Here is an 18,069-nt window from a genome sequence, read left to right as displayed (position 1 = left end):
AGTGTAATGCCCCCAAACTGAGTAGCAGCAAATCCATGGCGTTTTCAACTGCGGTGACTGAAGAAGTAGATTTACCACACAAAAGCTTTATACCATCCTCCTGCCTACTGTGTGAAGACCAGCCTCAAAGCATGCAGCAATCTCCGAGCAGGCCCTCCGACTCCCTTATCTTGGAACAGGAACTGTTTCCTGATTCACTTCATTCGGGGGTGGAGGGCGATTCCTTTTGCGCTCAGCCCTTGGTCGAAGGGCAACATACCATCTCTACCTTGCAAGATCTGATAACTTTTGGCCAAGACACTCCTGTGAAAGTTGACAATGTTCGTCCGACGTCGTGCCTCTATCCAGGAGTGCTGCATACATCGGTGGGGAGCAAGACGTCATCCATCCCATCCTGCCAACTGCCACAGCTGTCTGGAGGGCTGCCTAATGCTAATCAAGTAGGGCCGACATCAGAGTTAATATCGCCCAGTATCATCGATTCCGACCCACAGCTTCCATCGAACCACATGACAGCAAAAAGGAATGGCTGCATTCAGAGGGACATGGATGGATCACTGATCGGGATTACCCCACTGGATTGATGCCAGTGGCCCCAGGGTGATTCCTACCTCAGGATCATATCCTGGAATATTGCAGGCTGGGCAAACAAACGTTGGGATAGCTGCTTTTGTCAATATATCTCTTGCTTTGATGTAATCTTGCTTCAAGAAACCTGGGCCATGGACACTGTTATTGTTAATGGATTTTCCTCCTACTCTTTGAATGCTCACCGGGTAAATAAGAAAGGCCGTCCAAGGGGTGGCCTTGCCATTCTGGTGTCCTCTTCACTGATAGCTAAGGTTACTGAATTGGAAAACTGTGAACAACTGGTGTTTGGAATTTGCTTGGAAATTAATGCTAGTCACTTTATTTTTGTGAATGTTTATATCCCTCCTGCTAAATCCAATGAGCAGATCAAGAAACTCTGGCATAAAGTAGAGAGCTATTTATCCACTCAAATTATTAGGTTCCCTGATGCATATTTATATATTCTGGGTGACTTTAATGCCAGGATTGGCTCCAATAACAACGATCTAGAAGCAAGATACCCTATCTTGAGCGAACTTAGGGAAAATCGAAATTTTCCACACAGAAACTCAAAAGATCAGTTTCTGAATTATGCTGGCTTTTGCCTTGCTCAACTTCAGCTCAGTCTAGATTTAATTATTTTAAATGGGGTGGACCTCTGGGAAGGCTCAGGTGAATTTACCTTCTCAAATTTATTTGGTTCAAGCACAATAGATTATGGGCTGGCGTCTAGAAATGCCTTCCAGTTAGTTTATCATTTTTATATAGGTACCAGAACCTGTAGCGATCACCAGCCTTTAACCCTTACTTTATGTGCCCCAACTCCTAATTTAAGACCACCCCATACCCATTTAACTGATATCCTGTTTGAGTGCCCACACAGAATAAGGGTAAAATGGTCTGATAAATTAAGCAGTCTTCTAGAGGAAAGATTAAACTCCGATTCAATAATTCGATTAAGATCAGCAATTTTGTGCAAGGAATCGGCTGCATCCTCTATAAAAGAATATGATGATTTAATCGACTCCTTCCAAGATGCTTTAACTCATGCAGGCAGGTCAGCCCCAGACAATACTGCCCCTACGATCTATAAGGGCCCTATTTGGTTTGATAGAGAATGTTACCTGAAGAAAAATGAGTTAAGGGAGTCTTATATAACCTACAGAAAATCAGGCTACAATTATCTCCCTTCGACCTATTTTCAGCTAAAAAAGCAATATAAGTCCCTCATAGCCCAAAAAAGACGCCAAGCTGAACGAAACTCCTGGTCCCTGTTGTTAAATGCCTCCTTGAATAATGATTCAAAAATGTTTTGGCAGATTGTGTCGGGCGCCTTACGATCCAACTGCCAAGCACCCAGTTGTACAATTCCAGCTCAGGTCTGGGAGGATCATTTCAGAGCCATTTTCACCGACCCAGACACTGTACAATCAGCTCAGGTTGATATGCAGGATGTCACTTTCTCTTCCCTCCCCCCTTGGAATTCAGTCTCTAAGGAGGAAGTGATTGAATTAATCCAACAACTTAAAGGGGGTAAGGCACCCGGCATAGATTTTATCCCTGCTGAATTTATTAAAATCAATCAGGATTGGTGGGCCCCTTTGTTAGCTGCTCTTTTTACCGTTATAAATCAATCTGGCAAAATCCCTGACAGTTGGAGACACGCAATTGTGGTTCCGATATACAAAAAGGGACATCCAAAGGATCCTGGGAATTTTAGACCTATCAGCCTCCTCTCAATAATAGGCAAGCTCTATGCTCGATTTCTATCTAATAGACTAACTGACACCCTCGAGGCCAATAATGTGGTCACGGAGGCCCAAGCTGCCTTTAGAAAGAATCATTCCACTTCTGATCATGGTCTGATTCTTTTTCACTTAGCCGAGAAACATCTTAAGTTTCTACGTAGCAAACTGTTTGTTGCCTTCATGGATCTGAAGTCCGCTTTCGACTCCATCCCTAGAACTAAACTATGGGAGAAATTAGATAAAATCCTGGTGGACAAAAGACTTCTTAATCTTATAATGGTTCTATACAGCGACAGCAGGATGCAAGTTAGATGTGGCACACAGGGACAGCTTTCAAATGAAATTCCTATGTCTAGAGGAGTAAGACAGGGCTGTATCCTCGCACCTACACTATTTAACCTATATATAAATGATATTGAGGAGGCCCTGTCTGACCATGAAGGACACTTGCCCAAACTTGGCGCAAGGAAAATTCCTATTTTACTTTACGCAGACGATGCTGTTATTCTCTCCCGCTCTAGACCTGGTTTGAAACATCTTTTAATGAAATTCTCCAACTTTTGTTTGACCAACGATCTGAAAATTAATTTTGAGAAATCTAAAGTCATGGTCTTTGAAAATAGATTTTCTCAACGTCGGTGGTCCCTTGATGGGCATATCCTGGAACAGGTGAAAATTTTCTCCTATCTGGGGCTGCTATTCCATCATACCCTGTCCTGGAGTGCCCATAGATCGGCCACCCTTAATAAAGCTTCAGTCAGTTCAGCTGTAATAACACGCTTTTTCTTTACTAAAGGGAGAATGTTTATACCGTCTGCCATCAAAGTGTTTAATGCCAAGTCTGCAGCCCAGCTTTTATATGCCTCCAATATTTGGATAGGGGGATTAACATCTGAGATAGATAGGCTGCAGACAAGGTTTTTGAGGACCCTTCTTCAACTCCCAAAGTGTGTCCCTAATTCGGTACTTTTGTTGGAAACCGGGGAAAGCTCTCTTTCGCTTAGGGCTTGGTGGTCTGCCTTAAAATTTTGGATGGAAGTTAGTCTTTTTGGGAGGGGCTCAGGTCTGCTTCCCTGTCTGGCTCAGGACAACTACGTGAACAGTTGGTCCAAGCTTCTTGCCAGGAAGGCAGCTTCAATAGGTCTCTCCTCTTCCCTTCTCCTTAATCTGGGCTTGAATTTTGCTTTTAAAGCTATCAAACAAAGACTGTGGGATATAGCCTTCTGCGACTTACGTGCTCGCTCTCATGTTTCTTGCTCTCCCAGTGCATTGCACGTTCATTACGTTGGGCCTCTTCAGCTGGCTGACTATCTAAAGAACTTGTCGGTCGCTAAATATCGTATTGCCTTCTCCAAGGCCAGATGCAATGTTTACTCTATTGAATTACTTCAGGGCAGATATGCTGGTATCCCTTATCAGGAACGACGGTGCCCCTGTAGGAATACGGAAGTGGAGACGATGGAGCATATCCTTCTGTCCTGTAGCTTTTATAATCAGGCCCGCCATCTTATGATTACCCCATTGTTGAGCAAACTGCCCAGAACTTCAGGCAAATTTTATGTTAAGTTTCTGTTGGAAGATAAGTCTTCAAGTGTAACTTTGGCTGTTGCTAAATTTCTTACAGTGGCGGCCAAGATTAGAGCTCTTTGTGTATTAGACTAAAGTTGATAATAGCTCTAATTGTATGATTTCATGTCTGATTCTTGTGTTTGGTTGTTTGTTGTTTGTTTGTTTTCTTTTTATGGATCTATAGATCGCAATAAAGAAAGTAGTAGTAGTAGTGGTATCATGAAAAAAATAAAACTGAATATGTTTGCAGATGATACTTTGCTAACCATCAAAAATCCAATAGGAAAGATGGGAAAAATTAAACAGCAATTGAGAGAATTTGAGGATATTACTGGGTTAAGAATAAATTGGTCCAAATCAGAGATGATGTTATTTAATTATACTAAAAAGGAAGAGAAGGACTGGGAAGAAAAGGGAAGGGAAATGAGAGTTAAGGAACAGATTAGATATTTGGGAATTAAAATTACACAGAATTTAGAGAGCTTAGAGAAAGAGAATTTAAATAGTTTAAGAAAAGAGATTTTAGTAAAATTGGAAAAATATAAAAGATTAAATTTATCCTGGTTTGGAAGAATAGCATTAATAAAAATGAAGATTTTAGCAAAGATCAATTTTGTGTTTAGGATGTTACCAATAAAAAATTCAGAATTAGAGATAAAAAGTTGGCAAAATATCATAAACAATTATTGTAATGGAGATAAGAGAGTGAGGGTAAATAAGAGTAAATGGTATTTAAGTCAAAAAAAGGGAGGATTGGGTCTCCCAAATATTAAACTATATTATGTAGCAAATAGGCTAAGACATATTGTGGAGGCAATTATAGGAACAGGAGAATTAGATTGGATGGAAGATAAAACTACAAGTAATATAGAGATCAATCTGGAAAATGTATTTTTTAGGGAAGGAAGAAAAAAATGGGTGGAAAGTATAGGTAACCCGCTCTTAAGGTTTCACTGGGAAATTTGGAGTAAATGTAAAGGGGAGCTGCTTCCAAGCAGCTCTCCTTTGTCACCGGTAATAATGTTAAAAAATTTCCCAGAGGAATTAAAGAGTAGATTAGGTAAAGTTTTAATAGAAAAAAATAAAATTAAAATAAGGGAATGGTTAAGAGGAATGGATACAAGAGAGGATATGGAAGAGGTTTTAAAAGATAAAAAATTAACTTGGTTAAATTATTGGCAATTAGAACAGTGGACTAAAAAGTGGGTAAGAGAAAATGGAGATTGTAGAGAAATGACAAAGTTTGAGGAATTAATAGTTAAGAAAGAAAAGGATATGGGAAAAAGAATAGTGTCAAAAGGGTTAACGAGTGAAATATATAGAATATTGGTGGAGAAAGGGTTGATGGATAGTTCAGGTAAAATGGTTTGGGAGACAGATTTAAATATACAAATAGGACAACAGAGTTGGGAGGGACTATGGAGGCAGAGAGCGTTGAGAAATATGTCAGTAAGAATAAAAGAGAATTATTTTAAAATTATATGGAGGTGGTACCTAACCCCGGTTAGATTAAATAAGATAAATAATCAGCATTCAGCAAATTGTTGGAGGGGATGTGGGGGGGAAAGGAACGTATTTGCATATGTGGTGGGAATGCAAATATGTACAAAAATTGTGGAAGATGGTGTTTTTGGAGATTGAAGAAATTGTGGGAATGAAGATAGAACGAACACCAAAAGTTGCATTACTGTCACTATTTGAAGATTTAAAATGTAAAAAAGAAATTAAGGAATTAATAACGAATTTGCTGACGGCAGCAAGATTGATTGTAGTTAGGAATTGGAAGATTCAAGGGGAATATTCTATTGAAGAATGGTATAAAGAAGTATGGGACATAGCTATAAATGATAAATTGACTTGTAACATTAAATGGAGAAGAGGTATAGCTAAAACAAATGATTTTGAAGGAATTTGAAAACAGTTCCTAATTGTGTTTTCTAAGGGAAGTGGGAAACCGCCAGCAGAAGAAAGTATGAGATTTTGGAATCAGGAATGAGATCCCGTGGTGGGGGGTGCACTTATATGTTAAGTTTATAAGAACTTAACATCAACCCGCCATCTCCAAGGGGAGCGCGGGGCGGGGGGTTCAATCACGCCCGCCTTGCTGGGAGTACAATTCCAAAGGAATGTGCTTACGCTCCCCTTTCAAGTATAAACTTGATTGCCTTGCATGTGGGGGAGCACACCCGTCATCTAATTGCCCCAAAGCGTGATCGAACAGAAATTCCTTTAAGGAAGTGCAGGGTGGACGTCATCAAGGAGGTCAGCACCAACAACGTCCTCCTAAAGGGCCCCAGCCCAGTTAAATTAGAACCTCTCGTGGCCCTGCTTTCTGGTTATTCCAATAGAGAGGATGCAGAATTCTTGTTATTAGGGGTGTGCACGGACCCCCCGCTCTGCTTCACTTACAGATCCGCAATTTTCGGATCAGCCCGCTCCCCCCGCCCCCGCTCCGCCTATGTCCGCTCCGCTCCGCTCAGAGCTCCGGATCCGGATCGGAGCTCCGTTTTCCCCCCCATAGGCTTGCATTGAAAGCTAAAAAATTATACAACTTTTTTTCTGTTCAAGTTAGAAACCTCAAGTTTGGCACCATGACACCTCATGGACGTATACACACGCACACCAAATTTCAAGGGAATCCCATCATCCCCTGATTTTTGGCGTGGCTCTAACCTCTAACACACCACCCATATTCACACCCCTTTCGATAGCTCCGTCAATTTGCACGTTAGAAACCTCAAACTCGGCACCATGATAGCTTATTCATGTGTCCACATGGATGCCAAGTTTCAAGGGAATCCCATCATCCCCTGATTTTGGGGGAATTTTTGAAAATCGGGCACCCCATTCACACCCCTTTTGATAGCTCCGTCAATTTGCATGTTAGAAACCTCAAACTTGGCACCATGAAAGCTTATCCATGTGTCTACATAGACGCCCGGACTCAAGGGAATCCCATCATCCCCTGATTTTTGGCGCGGTTTAACTCACCCCAAATTGTCCCATTCTATAACTACGTCAATTTGCACGTTAGAAACCTTAAACTTGGCACCATGATAGCTTATCCATGTGTCCACATGGACGCCAAGTTTCAAGGGAATCCCATCATCCCAATTTTTTGGGAATTTTTGAAAATCGGACACTCCAGTATGTCAGGGATTTAAAGTTGCAATGCAGACAGCTCAATGAGGCCAGTTGAAAGGAAATCCCAACATGCCATGAGATAACCCTAAATCTTCTTCCACACTTGAAAAATGGATTATTGAACTTGATAAAGTCTAAGTGAGCTGTAGAACCTCCCATGAAGAGCTTTGGGGATGCTTCCTCAGCTATCTTATCTTGGCCGAACAAGGGTCTTTCTTTTGGTGGTGAGTTACAAGCGCTGTTGGGGTTTTTACTGTTGCTGTGCTCTTGGGTTCTGCCTTCCTCTGCTCTAACTGGGGTCCCAACAGGCAAGAGACCTGTGCTTGCTTTGACCCCTCTGACATCGTCTACTCTGCGCTCCTGCAAAGGAGGACTTGGGTCCGGAGCTACGCAGTAGCAAGGCTCTTTGTCTCCCCAAGGTTTAATTTGGGCTACGTTTACCCCTTCATTAGGTAAAGCGGTCACCTGCTTTTCCCCGTTCCTTTCTGACATGCAGAGATGTAACCCTTCTGTAGCGTACGTTGAAGACAAACCTGCCTCTCTAACTCCTGGGATCCCTTCCTGCAAAGACGCATTGCACCTCTCACCAAGGAGATCTGTTGCACACACACCTCCAGGGCTTTTGAACAAGGCAAACTCTATGCTCCCCTCATCTTTACAAATATAAATTCAATCACAGCTAAAAACTTTTCTTTTCCCTATAGCTTTTAAAAATTGATTTTGTTCTGCCTTTATACTGTTAGTTTCACCCTACCCTGTGCCTGTGTACCCTACCCTTTGCCTGTTTGCATTCTCTTCCCCTCCTTATTGTTTACTATGATTTTATTAGATTGCAAGCCTATGCGGCAGGGTCTTGCTATTTACTGTTTACTCTGTACAGCACCATGTACATTGATAGTGCTATATAAATTAATAATAATAATAATAATAATAATGAAGGACTTCTCCCCTGAGTCAAAGCAAGACACATACACCATCCCTGCAAGGCGAGAAGGGGAGAAGGGAGGTGCTCAGGGTGCATCTGGTTGTTTTAGATGCGAGGAGGGTTTGGGTCTTTGAAATCTAGGATTGGTGCCCTGCACTGCATGTCCTTGGGCAAGCCCTCGTGCCTCGGCCTGAGCTACATCACAGGGCTGTTGTGAGGCTAATGCACTCTGCTCCCCAGATGAAGAGTGTTATCGACCGAATCAGCTCCCTGTGAGTAGCCACACACAGTCCTTTTCTCTGCTTCTCCTGAGTTCTGTGTGTGTGTGTGTGTGTGTGTGAGAGAGAGAGAGAGAGAGAGAGAATGCTAGTGAGTGAGGGAGAGAGAGAGAGTGAGGGGGGTCGAGCAACTCCTGACAGAGGTCTGTGTTCTCTCTGTGTGTGTGCGTGTGTGTGTGTGTGAGAGAGAGAGAGAGAGAGAGAGAACGCTAGTGAGTGAGGGAGAGAGAGAGAGCGGGACGGAGGGAGGCAAGGAAGAAGGAGAGCGAGGGGGGTCGAGCAACTCCTGACAGAGGTCTGTGTTCTCTCTGTGTGTGTGTGTGTGTGCACGCGTGTGTGTGAGAGAGAACGCAAGTGAGGGAGGGAGAGCGACCCAGCGAGGGAGAGAGAAGCTGTGTGTGTGTGCGCGCGCGCGCGTGGTGTGCGTTGCAAGAGGGGTATGCTTTATACTGTTAGTTTTACCCTACCCTGTGCCTGTTTGCATTCTCTTCCCCTCCTTATTGTTTTATTATGATTTTACTACCTCCTGGGGGGGGGGAGAAACAAACAAACAAACAAACACACACTCCAAAATTTAAAAATAGAGTTTATATTAAATCAAAGTAAGGGAAAAACACAGAGCAAACTAAGCAAAAAGTCAGAAAGAATCAAACAAACACACACAAACGCCAAGCTAAATCCTATCTCCAAAGTCCAAAACACAGCGAACGCAAAACCCACAAGATGCTGAGAGCTCTCTGACTTTGAGGGTGACTCTGGCTTAGTCCCCGCCTCAAACACTGGGATTGGAGGATGATGCTTCATGAGGTGATCAATTCTCATCAGGATTGGGAGTTGAATGTGCCTGTCATCGCTTAAAATAAACCCCGCCGCGCTGCAGCCGGGTTTACCCTACCGTTTGTATTGTAAATGTACCCGGTTTTTAAAAAAAACATAGCACGCGAACCAAAGGACACAGAAAGTTTAGAGTAGTCTCAAAATGACCCCCATCCACAACTCTCTGAGCACAAGAATTTTCAGAACGATAGCTTCAAAAACAACCCAGTTATCTGCGATTCTTTTCCGTAATGCAATCCTATGGGCGAAATGTTTTCAAGATGGCAATCGGAGCGGTCTGTCTGAAAGAGGAGCTCCGAAAAATGGGCGCTTCTCTTCGCCTTGCTTCTAAGGGTCCACGGTCCGCTTCTACTCCGCCTCTGGGCAAGGCGAAGCAGGCCAATCCACTCCTGCTTCTGCGCTTCTAATCAGAGCGGAGCACATGCCTAGTTGTTATCAGGCTTCACAAACGGTTTTCGTATTCCCTTCATGGGTATCAGGACTGCATCATTCGCCAGTAACCATAATTCTGTGAATAGTATGGAAGCCCTAGTCAAGGATAAAATTCACAATGAGTTAGCTGCTGGCCGGGTGTCAGGCCCATATAAGGTTCCGCCCTTACCTAATTTAAGAGTGTCCCCGCTAGGCATTGTCCCTAAAAAGCACCCGGGTGAATATAGGTTAATCCATAACCTCTCCTTTCCCAAGGGTGACTCAGTAAACGACTGCATCCCTGATCAATTGTGTTCTGTACGTTACGCATCATTTGATTCCGCTATTAAAATGGTGGGTTCAAATGGTCGGGGAGCCCTTATGGGAAAGTGCGACATTAAGTCTGCCTTTCGCATCCTCCCAATTCATCCAGATGACTTTAATTTATTAGGTTTCCATTTCCAAGGGCATTATTATGTAGATAAAATTTTACCAATGGGATGCTCGGTCTCGTGCGCATTATTTGAGAAATTCAGCTCGTTTCTCGAGTGGGCGCTGCAGACCAGAACAGGTTTTATGAACTCTATTCATTATCTTGACAATTTTTTGTTCGTCGGCCCAGCTGACACAAACCTGTGTTCCAACACTATGAATGAGTTCCGCATCCTCACAGAACATCTGGGTGTCCCTTTAGCTCAGGAAAAAACAGAAGGCCCCATTACAATCATAACATTCCTAGGAATTGAATTGGACTCCAATCGGCAGTGTTGCAGATTACCTTTGGATAAACTGCATACACTCCGCCAGCGATTATACCAAATCACACAGGCTAAAAAGGTAACATTGCGACAGTTACAAGAAGTGGTGGGCCACCTTAACTTTGCATGCAGAGTAGTAGCCCTGGGCAGAGCATTCACACGTCGATTATGTGACGCTATGACAGGCCTGAAACGCCCTTACCATAGGGTCAGAGTAACAGAGGCAATGCGAGAAGGTTTGCACATGTGGCAAACATTCCTATCCGATTTTAACGGCATCTCATTTTGGAGGCAGGACTTGCTTTTAGAAGCTGAAATGCAGACTCATTCCGATGCTCTTTAGGCTTCGGTGTAATTTGGGGGGACAGATGGTGTGCCGAGAAATGGCCAACTGAATGGCAGCTCTCAAACATTTCAACCGATCTAACATTTTTGGAGTTCTTTCCAATTTACGTAGCAGCTCACATTTGGCAGAAGGAGCTGTCGAATTCTGTTGTCCATTTCTGGTGCAATAATCAAGCAACAGTGCATGTTATTAATACGCTAACATCCCGTAACCCTCGAGTCATGAACTTTGTCCGCGCATTCACCCTGCATTGCCTTCAACATAACATTCTATTCCGCGTCCGCCACATTCCCGGTCTAGATAACTCCATAGCCGACGCTTTATCGCGTTAGCAGGTACTGCACTTCAGGGACTTGGCACCATGGGCGTGTCAGAAGCCGGAGCCCATACCCCCAACCCTTTGGGACATTGGCAGCTGGAAGTAGAGCGCGCTGTATGGCAATCAGTAGCGCCAAGTACTAGAGCATCATACCAGTGCGCAGGTAAGGAATTTCAGGCTTTTAGAGTATCTAAGCACCTGGCCCTGGCATGGCCCATCCCCGTCGATCACATCCTGGAGTTCTGTGTCGTAGCTCATAGGAAGGGCCTTGCGACAAGAACTATATCCAGTAAGTTAGCCGCTCTGGCATTTCTAGCCAAGATGCGCGGCGTGCCCGATAATACATCTGACTTCCAGATCAGGCAGGCCTTAAAAAGTTGGTCTAAGGCCTCGCCTCAGCCGCAGGATAATTGACATCCAATCACGCCAGATATACCAGCCAGGATGAAATTACAATGGCTCAGTCTATGCCACTCACCCTACGAGGCTATGTTATTCCACGCAGTATCCGTAACGGCTTTTTCGGAGCCTTTCATATCTCCGAGTTACTAGCAGGTTCAAAAAACAATTTTTCTTACAAGGCTTTGCAATTCACGGATCTATCACTCCTTGACCAAAGGGTTACAATACGGCTGAGGAGGTCCAAGACGGACCAGGAGGGTAAAGGTGTAGAAATATCCCTTAACCGCGCCCCAGTTGCTGACATTTGCCTGGTAAAGGCCTTACAGACCTACATTAACGTGAGGGCCAAGGGGGAGGGCTACCTTTTCTGCCATAGCAACTTATCACCGCTAACTAAATACCAATTCTGGACCATCACCAAAATGGCATTGCAAGTGTTAGGCTTGCAGGAGGCTTCCTATGGCACCCACTCGTTCAGAATTGGGGCAGCATCCACGGCGGCTAGTTTACAGCTACCCACGCAGTCGATCCAAAACATAGGCCGTTGGAAATCGGTAGCGTTCCAGTCATACGTCAGAAAAATGCTTTAACGATAACAATATTTCAAATGCCTAACTACCCTGTCTATTTTAGATCGTGGGGCACTTGGTCGCGTTGTCATATGCGGCCACAGCATGGTCTTTTGGGCTGGCAGGAGAGCAGCTACCTCTTCATACGGAACCCAGCTGGGCTTCAGCAAGTTCGCCAACATTCACTGGCTGGGTAGAGGCGGAATGCGGTGGGAATGCTTGCTCCCCACTTTATTTCAGAACATATCTGTGGCCGCGCCACCCCAGATCCTCATCATCCACCTCGGTGGAAATGACCTGGGGTTACTCAAGGGCAAGGCACTAATATTGCAAGCTATTGCAGATTTCAACATCATTCAACGGCGTTGGCCCGGAGTAATAATACTTTGGTCCTGCATACTACCCAGGTTCGCTTGGCGTTCGGGCGATATCAAGCCAATGGAGAGGGCTCGGCGGCGCATCAACGGCGAAATCTTCCGCAAGCTAAGCAAACACGGGGACATCAGCATAATGCACCCCGCAATTACACTGACCCAGAGGGAGCTATACCAATAGGACGGTGTGCACCTGTTTGACATTGGAAATGACTTATTTCTACACGATCTGCAAGGGGGACTCCGAGGCGTGCTAGGTAGATGGGGGGGAGTGACTAAGCAAGTGGCTTGCCGCCCCCTGTGGCAGGTAGGGAAGGGCATCCAGAGGGAATATAATGGTGAGCTTCCAAGGCACTGTTACAGTGATAGGTGACTCCCGAGGGCTCCCAGTGTTGAGCCTTGTGGCCAGGCTTTGAGGCCGACCTCTCTCACCCACCTTGAGCCAGGGGCATGGGTTGGGGGTGACAAGGGAAGGCCTCCCTACCCCTTGTAGGGGAAGGACAGCAGGGTGGCGAAACTGAGCGCCACCCGCTGGGCCTGGAAGCTCGCCCCTTCGCTTAGTAAGGCCTGACGCAGGCCTGGCTGGATGCCTGGTGAAACCCTTTGCAGATCTCAAATAAAAGTGACCAGTTTAATTCCAGCACTTGTGTCGTCTCTTATTTCTTGCATCCGTCCCACAATCCTCTGCCACTAGATGCTGCTATCCCAATAGAGCTCAATGGAACTGAACGGAGGGGAAGTATCCAATTCAACTCCCCTTGTTGCCCCCATCCTCATGTATAATGCAACAGTCTCACCAAAGAACCAGGAATCACAAAAGCCCCGTGATTTCCTTTAATGTGGAAATGCTCTGAGTAGCCATCCCCTTGTTCAGCAGATTGAAGATCAATAGATCAGAATGGTCTTCTGATGGGAGTTAATGATTAGGAGATACCCATCAGAATTTGGGAAAGGTGACATCCCTCCAACTTAGTGCATACCTTGTTCCTTTGTCAAGAAATTTATTTATTTATTTATTTACTTACTTACTTATTTATTTATTACATTTTTATACCGCCCAATAGCCGAAGCTCTCAAATAGCAGTTTGGGGAGAGACCAAGATAGCTGTGAGATGTGGATGGCACCTGTGGGGGGGGGGAGTTATGCAGGGACTTTTTCTTTGGGGTTCTGATGTGGAGTAGTGTCCTGCTGCCTTGAAAGTAACTGCCTTTTTGCATTCTACTTGCATAAAGCAAATTTTAAAAATGTCATATGTCTCTATCAAAAGGAACAGACCCTGCAACATTTTTGGGGATGTGTGGAGCATGGAGCAATATTTTTTCATTGGACTTATTTTGCCTGACCCATTAAAACGTTTCTTTGAGAACACTAGTTTTTACCCCAGTGCCTTGATCTCCCCATCAAAATGTGTATTACAAAGTTCGCAGTAAGCTAGCACTGATTTTCGTGCTATGGATTTTTTTGCTATGGATGTGGTTATGGGAGCATGCACCAACCTGTGGAAATTATGAAAGTTATTTACCTCATCACATGGCAAGGAGCATGCTTCGCTGAAGTTCCCTTGCACTATGGCTGGCAGTGTACAGTGCACTTTAAAATGTGAGGATGTACAATCTTAACCTATAAAATATCAATGGGTATTTGTTTCCCTGCTCATACAGATTCTAGTAGATGTGGATTTGGGGTTTTGTGGTATAGGAAGCAAGAAAACATATGTGACCAATGTTCAAAGATTTCATAAAATTAATATCACTGAAGTGGAATTCTAGTGTTCTGCCTCAAGACTTTAAGGGATGAAAGGACTTTAATTACATGGTATCCACTGAAATAGATAACAGATGGAAATATGGAGCAGAAAGGCTAGGTGGTAGAGTTTGCAGAAGAAAAATGGTGCACAAGAATTTCTTGCAGCAGGGATTTCCTGGCATTGGACACTTCAGAATTATTTCATTCTAGTAGTCTGGAGTAAATTCTGGGAATGGATTGTCTATGTCCAACTCTGGCATCTTCAGCAAATACTTGTTTTTATGGAATGTTCCCATTTCTGAACTTGCTGTTCCTACTTTCCACTCAGGGAAATCTGGAGCTATTTTTAACCACCAGTCTTCCATGGGGCATCTTCCTGTGAACCACCACTCCTAGGAGAAATGAGAAGATGAACAACTGCTCAGAACATCACTGGACAGAGCCAGCTTGGGAGATTTTTTTGTTGAGAATGAGTACAAGAGACTACACCTATATGCTCTATATTACTGCTAGTTGTCAGGGGTGACAGACTGGAATCTTGGTACAGTCATAAAAGACCCACTTTGACTTGCCTGTGCACCATTTGGTTGATAAGAACTATCACACAAAGTGGAAAAGAACAGCTACCCTGATGTTTAATAACTTATGGTACTGGTTTTAAATGTTGTTTCCTACAATGAGTCTTTTGGGGTGGAGTATATATATATACTCTACCCCAAAATACTCTCATCAGCTGCACTCTCACCAGCCAGCTGATGTGAGGCTTCTCATAGGAACAAGGATCCAATTGAGGCCAGACCTTTTAAAAATTCCCATTTAGTTTAACAACCAATCTGCTATAACTACCTTATTCTAGGATGTCTTAGTCTGCTGTCCAGTGTTTAAAGTATTTCCTGATCGATGATCAGTTCTCAAGACCTTACCTTACTAATCTCCAGCCAGGATCGCTCCAAATGGTTTCCATATATCTCACTGTTCTGGAATGCCTTCTCAAGAAAGTTCTGGCTGTGTTCATCATGCCCAAGCATCAGTTGTACATAGGCCTTCATGTGGTAAACCCTGGCATAGTAGACTGGACTTGTGGAACACTGAGTCATTACCTGCTCCAGATCCTAATGAGAGCAATGGAGTCATGTCAAACAGAGTCAGGAATGTAATCAGAGACAACTTGAAAGATTGAGTGAGGCAAAGCCGTCATAAGGAGAATGGAAGGTAAAGAGAAAGGGTGCTTCCAGATGGAGGGTTCCAATTAAAAGGCATTGTGCAGCTCTTCCATCTTTTTCTCCTGTAACATTTTTTTTTCTGGTAAGAAAAAAGATGGAAGAAGCAGTAGGAAAATATGGGAGGGTTACAAATTGAAGAGTAAGATCAAGAAAAATAAAGTTGACTAATGAGCATAGAGGAGGTATCAAAACTCAAGACAGTTGGGAAAGATTCTGAGGGAAAGAAATAGAAACCCTGAGGAGTTAAGAAAGAAAGATGGGGGAAGTGAGAAAAAATGGTGGCTCTAAACCCGTCACCTTTGCTATCTTGTTGCGTATTTCACGAGCCTTGTCAGGAATTTCCCCAATATATTTTCGCAGCAACAGAGCCTCACACTCCACGAACTTACAGAATCCATGGTTAGCATAGAGTGAAGCACTTGTTCTCCTCACTAGCCTTCTTGCCTGCTCAAATGGCACTTTGAAATGATCCCAAAGTTGAAGTCTGGCAAACCTGTAAGACAAACTTTCATCAGTCAGGAGGAGACTTGGCCCTTTCCTTTCTAAATACATAAAAGGTATTTAGACAAAGGTAATACATAAAAGGTATTTAAACAAGCTATTCATTGCTCACTCATTTCTGGCCACTCACAGAAGTTTCCAGGTCAATTAAATGGTGCTGTAAACAAACAGGACGTCTACCATGGCTCCCTCCTTATTCCATTTTAAAATAGATTAGGGGAAACCTGGAATAAACCTTTAATGGTGCAAAATCAGCAGCGTGTAAAGCTGGCATTGCATTATGAAGTTGCCAAGGAAGGGAGGAAGAACTTTAAATGGACGGAACACAATGGGACTTACTTCTGAGTAGACACATGGGGATCCGATCTGCCTCCTTTTGTTGCAGGGAAGCATTTTACCTTGGAAGCTGGTATGCTGCAAAGTGGTGCACCAGCATCCAGCATTATCTTTATTTTCAAGAAAAAAAAATGGTAGGTGGCTGCAGCTCAGCACTTCATTTTGAAGTACACCAAAGTGGGGGTGCGGAGTGAATGTGTGTATGTGTTTTGCCTGGCATATGCATGCGTGTTTCCTTGTTTTTGTTTTGCCTTTATTGTGGTATGTGTTAACTTGCTTATTTGTTTTGGTGTAATGTGGTGGGTGATCTGCCTGGGCTCTGTGGCCTTTGTATTTTTTATATATATATTGTGTATGTGTGTGTGTGTGGTGTGGTGTGGGTGGGTGTTTTTCCTGTGTATTCACGTTTGTTAGCTCACATTGCCAAAACAATAACACAAGATGCCATGTTATGTTGCTCTATCCCCCTAAGACTGAGATGAGAAATAGCAACTGCTAAATGTTACCAAATGGCCAAAGAAGAATACAATCCAAGCATGATGTTGTTTTGGGACATCAGGATGCAGTTTGTTTCATTGGAGAGAACAAAGTCCAGGCAGTGCTGAAATGGCTTAAATGAAAAACCTGCAAAAGAAAACACACCAGTAAGCAGGAATTCCTGGCTGTGACTACAATTGAAGACCGGGGGTGCAGTGGGGGGGAATCACATTTCCCAACCGTCCACAAAATTTCTGTTCCACAATAGAGACAAGCAACTTCCTCTTTCTTCACACAAGGAAGAAAGAAGAAGCAAACAACAACCATGTGGCATATTTCCCTACAGCCCCCCAAAATTGGATTTTGTGGAACTTTTTTTGTGACTGGAAAGTGAACAGAAGGAGTGTGAGACGGGCGGGAGGCAGACAGCGTCATGAAAAGGACCCACAAAAATCCGTGAGAGCCCAGTAATGAGCATGCTATAAAACGCTCGTCTAATGATGCTTGAAATCTGAAATGGTCAAACATTCAAAAGTTACATAATGCATAAAGCATAGTAAACAGGTTGGAAGATAACTAGTTAGGAGAAAAACCTAACGGAGCTCAGTGATGGCTATCCCTAGGACCTAATAACATGTATGGCAAAGGGGATAATTTCAATACACATTGGAGCAATTAGTATTGCTGCCTGCTGTGGACCTGCCTCACACTCATATATTTGTTGCAGTGCTTAAATGGTACATTGCAATGTGTACAATCCCCTGATTTTATGGGGATTTGGACACATGTACACACCTGATTGTGGGCTTCAAGGGATAGTGGGGTAAAAAGGTGGATGCAGGCAGGATAGGAAAGGTGGAGCAATACATGACACTCCCCTCTGTGTTCTCTTTAACTACTTAGCCATGTGTATGAATAGGCCCCTGGAGAATTTGTTCAATGTTGCATACAGTGTAGTGTACTCAGGGGTCAGGAATTGGGATGGCATGGCTCTCCACCTATATTCAAAGAGACCAAGTAGGGAAAACTAGTTGCCAACCAGGAACTGACGTTTTGGACTGCTACATTAAATATTGTTCCTATTATTCCAGTTCATGAGCTATCACATTTATCCTGCATAACTTCAACTTTGGTCCCTATTTTCATAACCCTTCTGTATATGTCATTACTTAGTAACACTTCCCTTTCATCTTTTTTTAACCAGTCAAAGAAGCCAAAAGAATTTCTACTCTGAACTATTCAATACCCTAGCAATTATTCTTACTGTGAAACCATGTAACGCATGTGCTGGATGGTCATGGACTAGCAGCAATGTGTTTCAGTGACTAGAAAATGCTCCTGTGTTCATGTGAGATGCTGCTAGATAGTCTGATCTCTTGGTTCATATGTCTCTTTACCCTTGAGGTAAAGAGCTCAGATAACTCCTTGCATTGAGCAGGGCTTTGGACTTGATGGCCTTATAGGCCCCTTCCAACCCTACTATTCTATGATTCTGTGATTAGAACAAAGAAATGAAAGAGGCTACATGGATAATG

General features: G+C 43.6%; 1 protein-coding gene across 1 annotated transcript in view; it reads right to left on the bottom strand.

Annotated features, from left to right (window-relative positions):
• Positions 1 to 13,468: 13,468 nt before the first annotated feature.
• Positions 13,469 to 18,069, bottom strand: part of ADCY10 (adenylate cyclase 10) — a 165,609-nt gene continuing 161,008 nt past the window's right edge. The window contains exons 31-34 of the mRNA XM_063133185.1: positions 16,564 to 16,681; positions 15,518 to 15,713; positions 14,921 to 15,109; positions 13,469 to 14,389 (exon numbers count right to left, since the gene is read on the bottom strand). Of these exons, the coding sequence (XP_062989255.1) occupies positions 14,204 to 14,389; positions 14,921 to 15,109; positions 15,518 to 15,713; positions 16,564 to 16,681 (689 nt within the window). The 3' untranslated portion in view covers positions 13,469 to 14,203. The remainder of the gene's footprint in view (positions 14,390 to 14,920; positions 15,110 to 15,517; positions 15,714 to 16,563; positions 16,682 to 18,069) is intronic.

This window comes from Elgaria multicarinata, chromosome 1 (genome assembly GCF_023053635.1).
Source record: "Elgaria multicarinata webbii isolate HBS135686 ecotype San Diego chromosome 1, rElgMul1.1.pri, whole genome shotgun sequence".
Taxonomy (NCBI): domain Eukaryota; kingdom Metazoa; phylum Chordata; class Lepidosauria; order Squamata; family Anguidae; genus Elgaria; species Elgaria multicarinata.
This window is presented reverse-complemented; position numbering and strand designations above follow the sequence as displayed.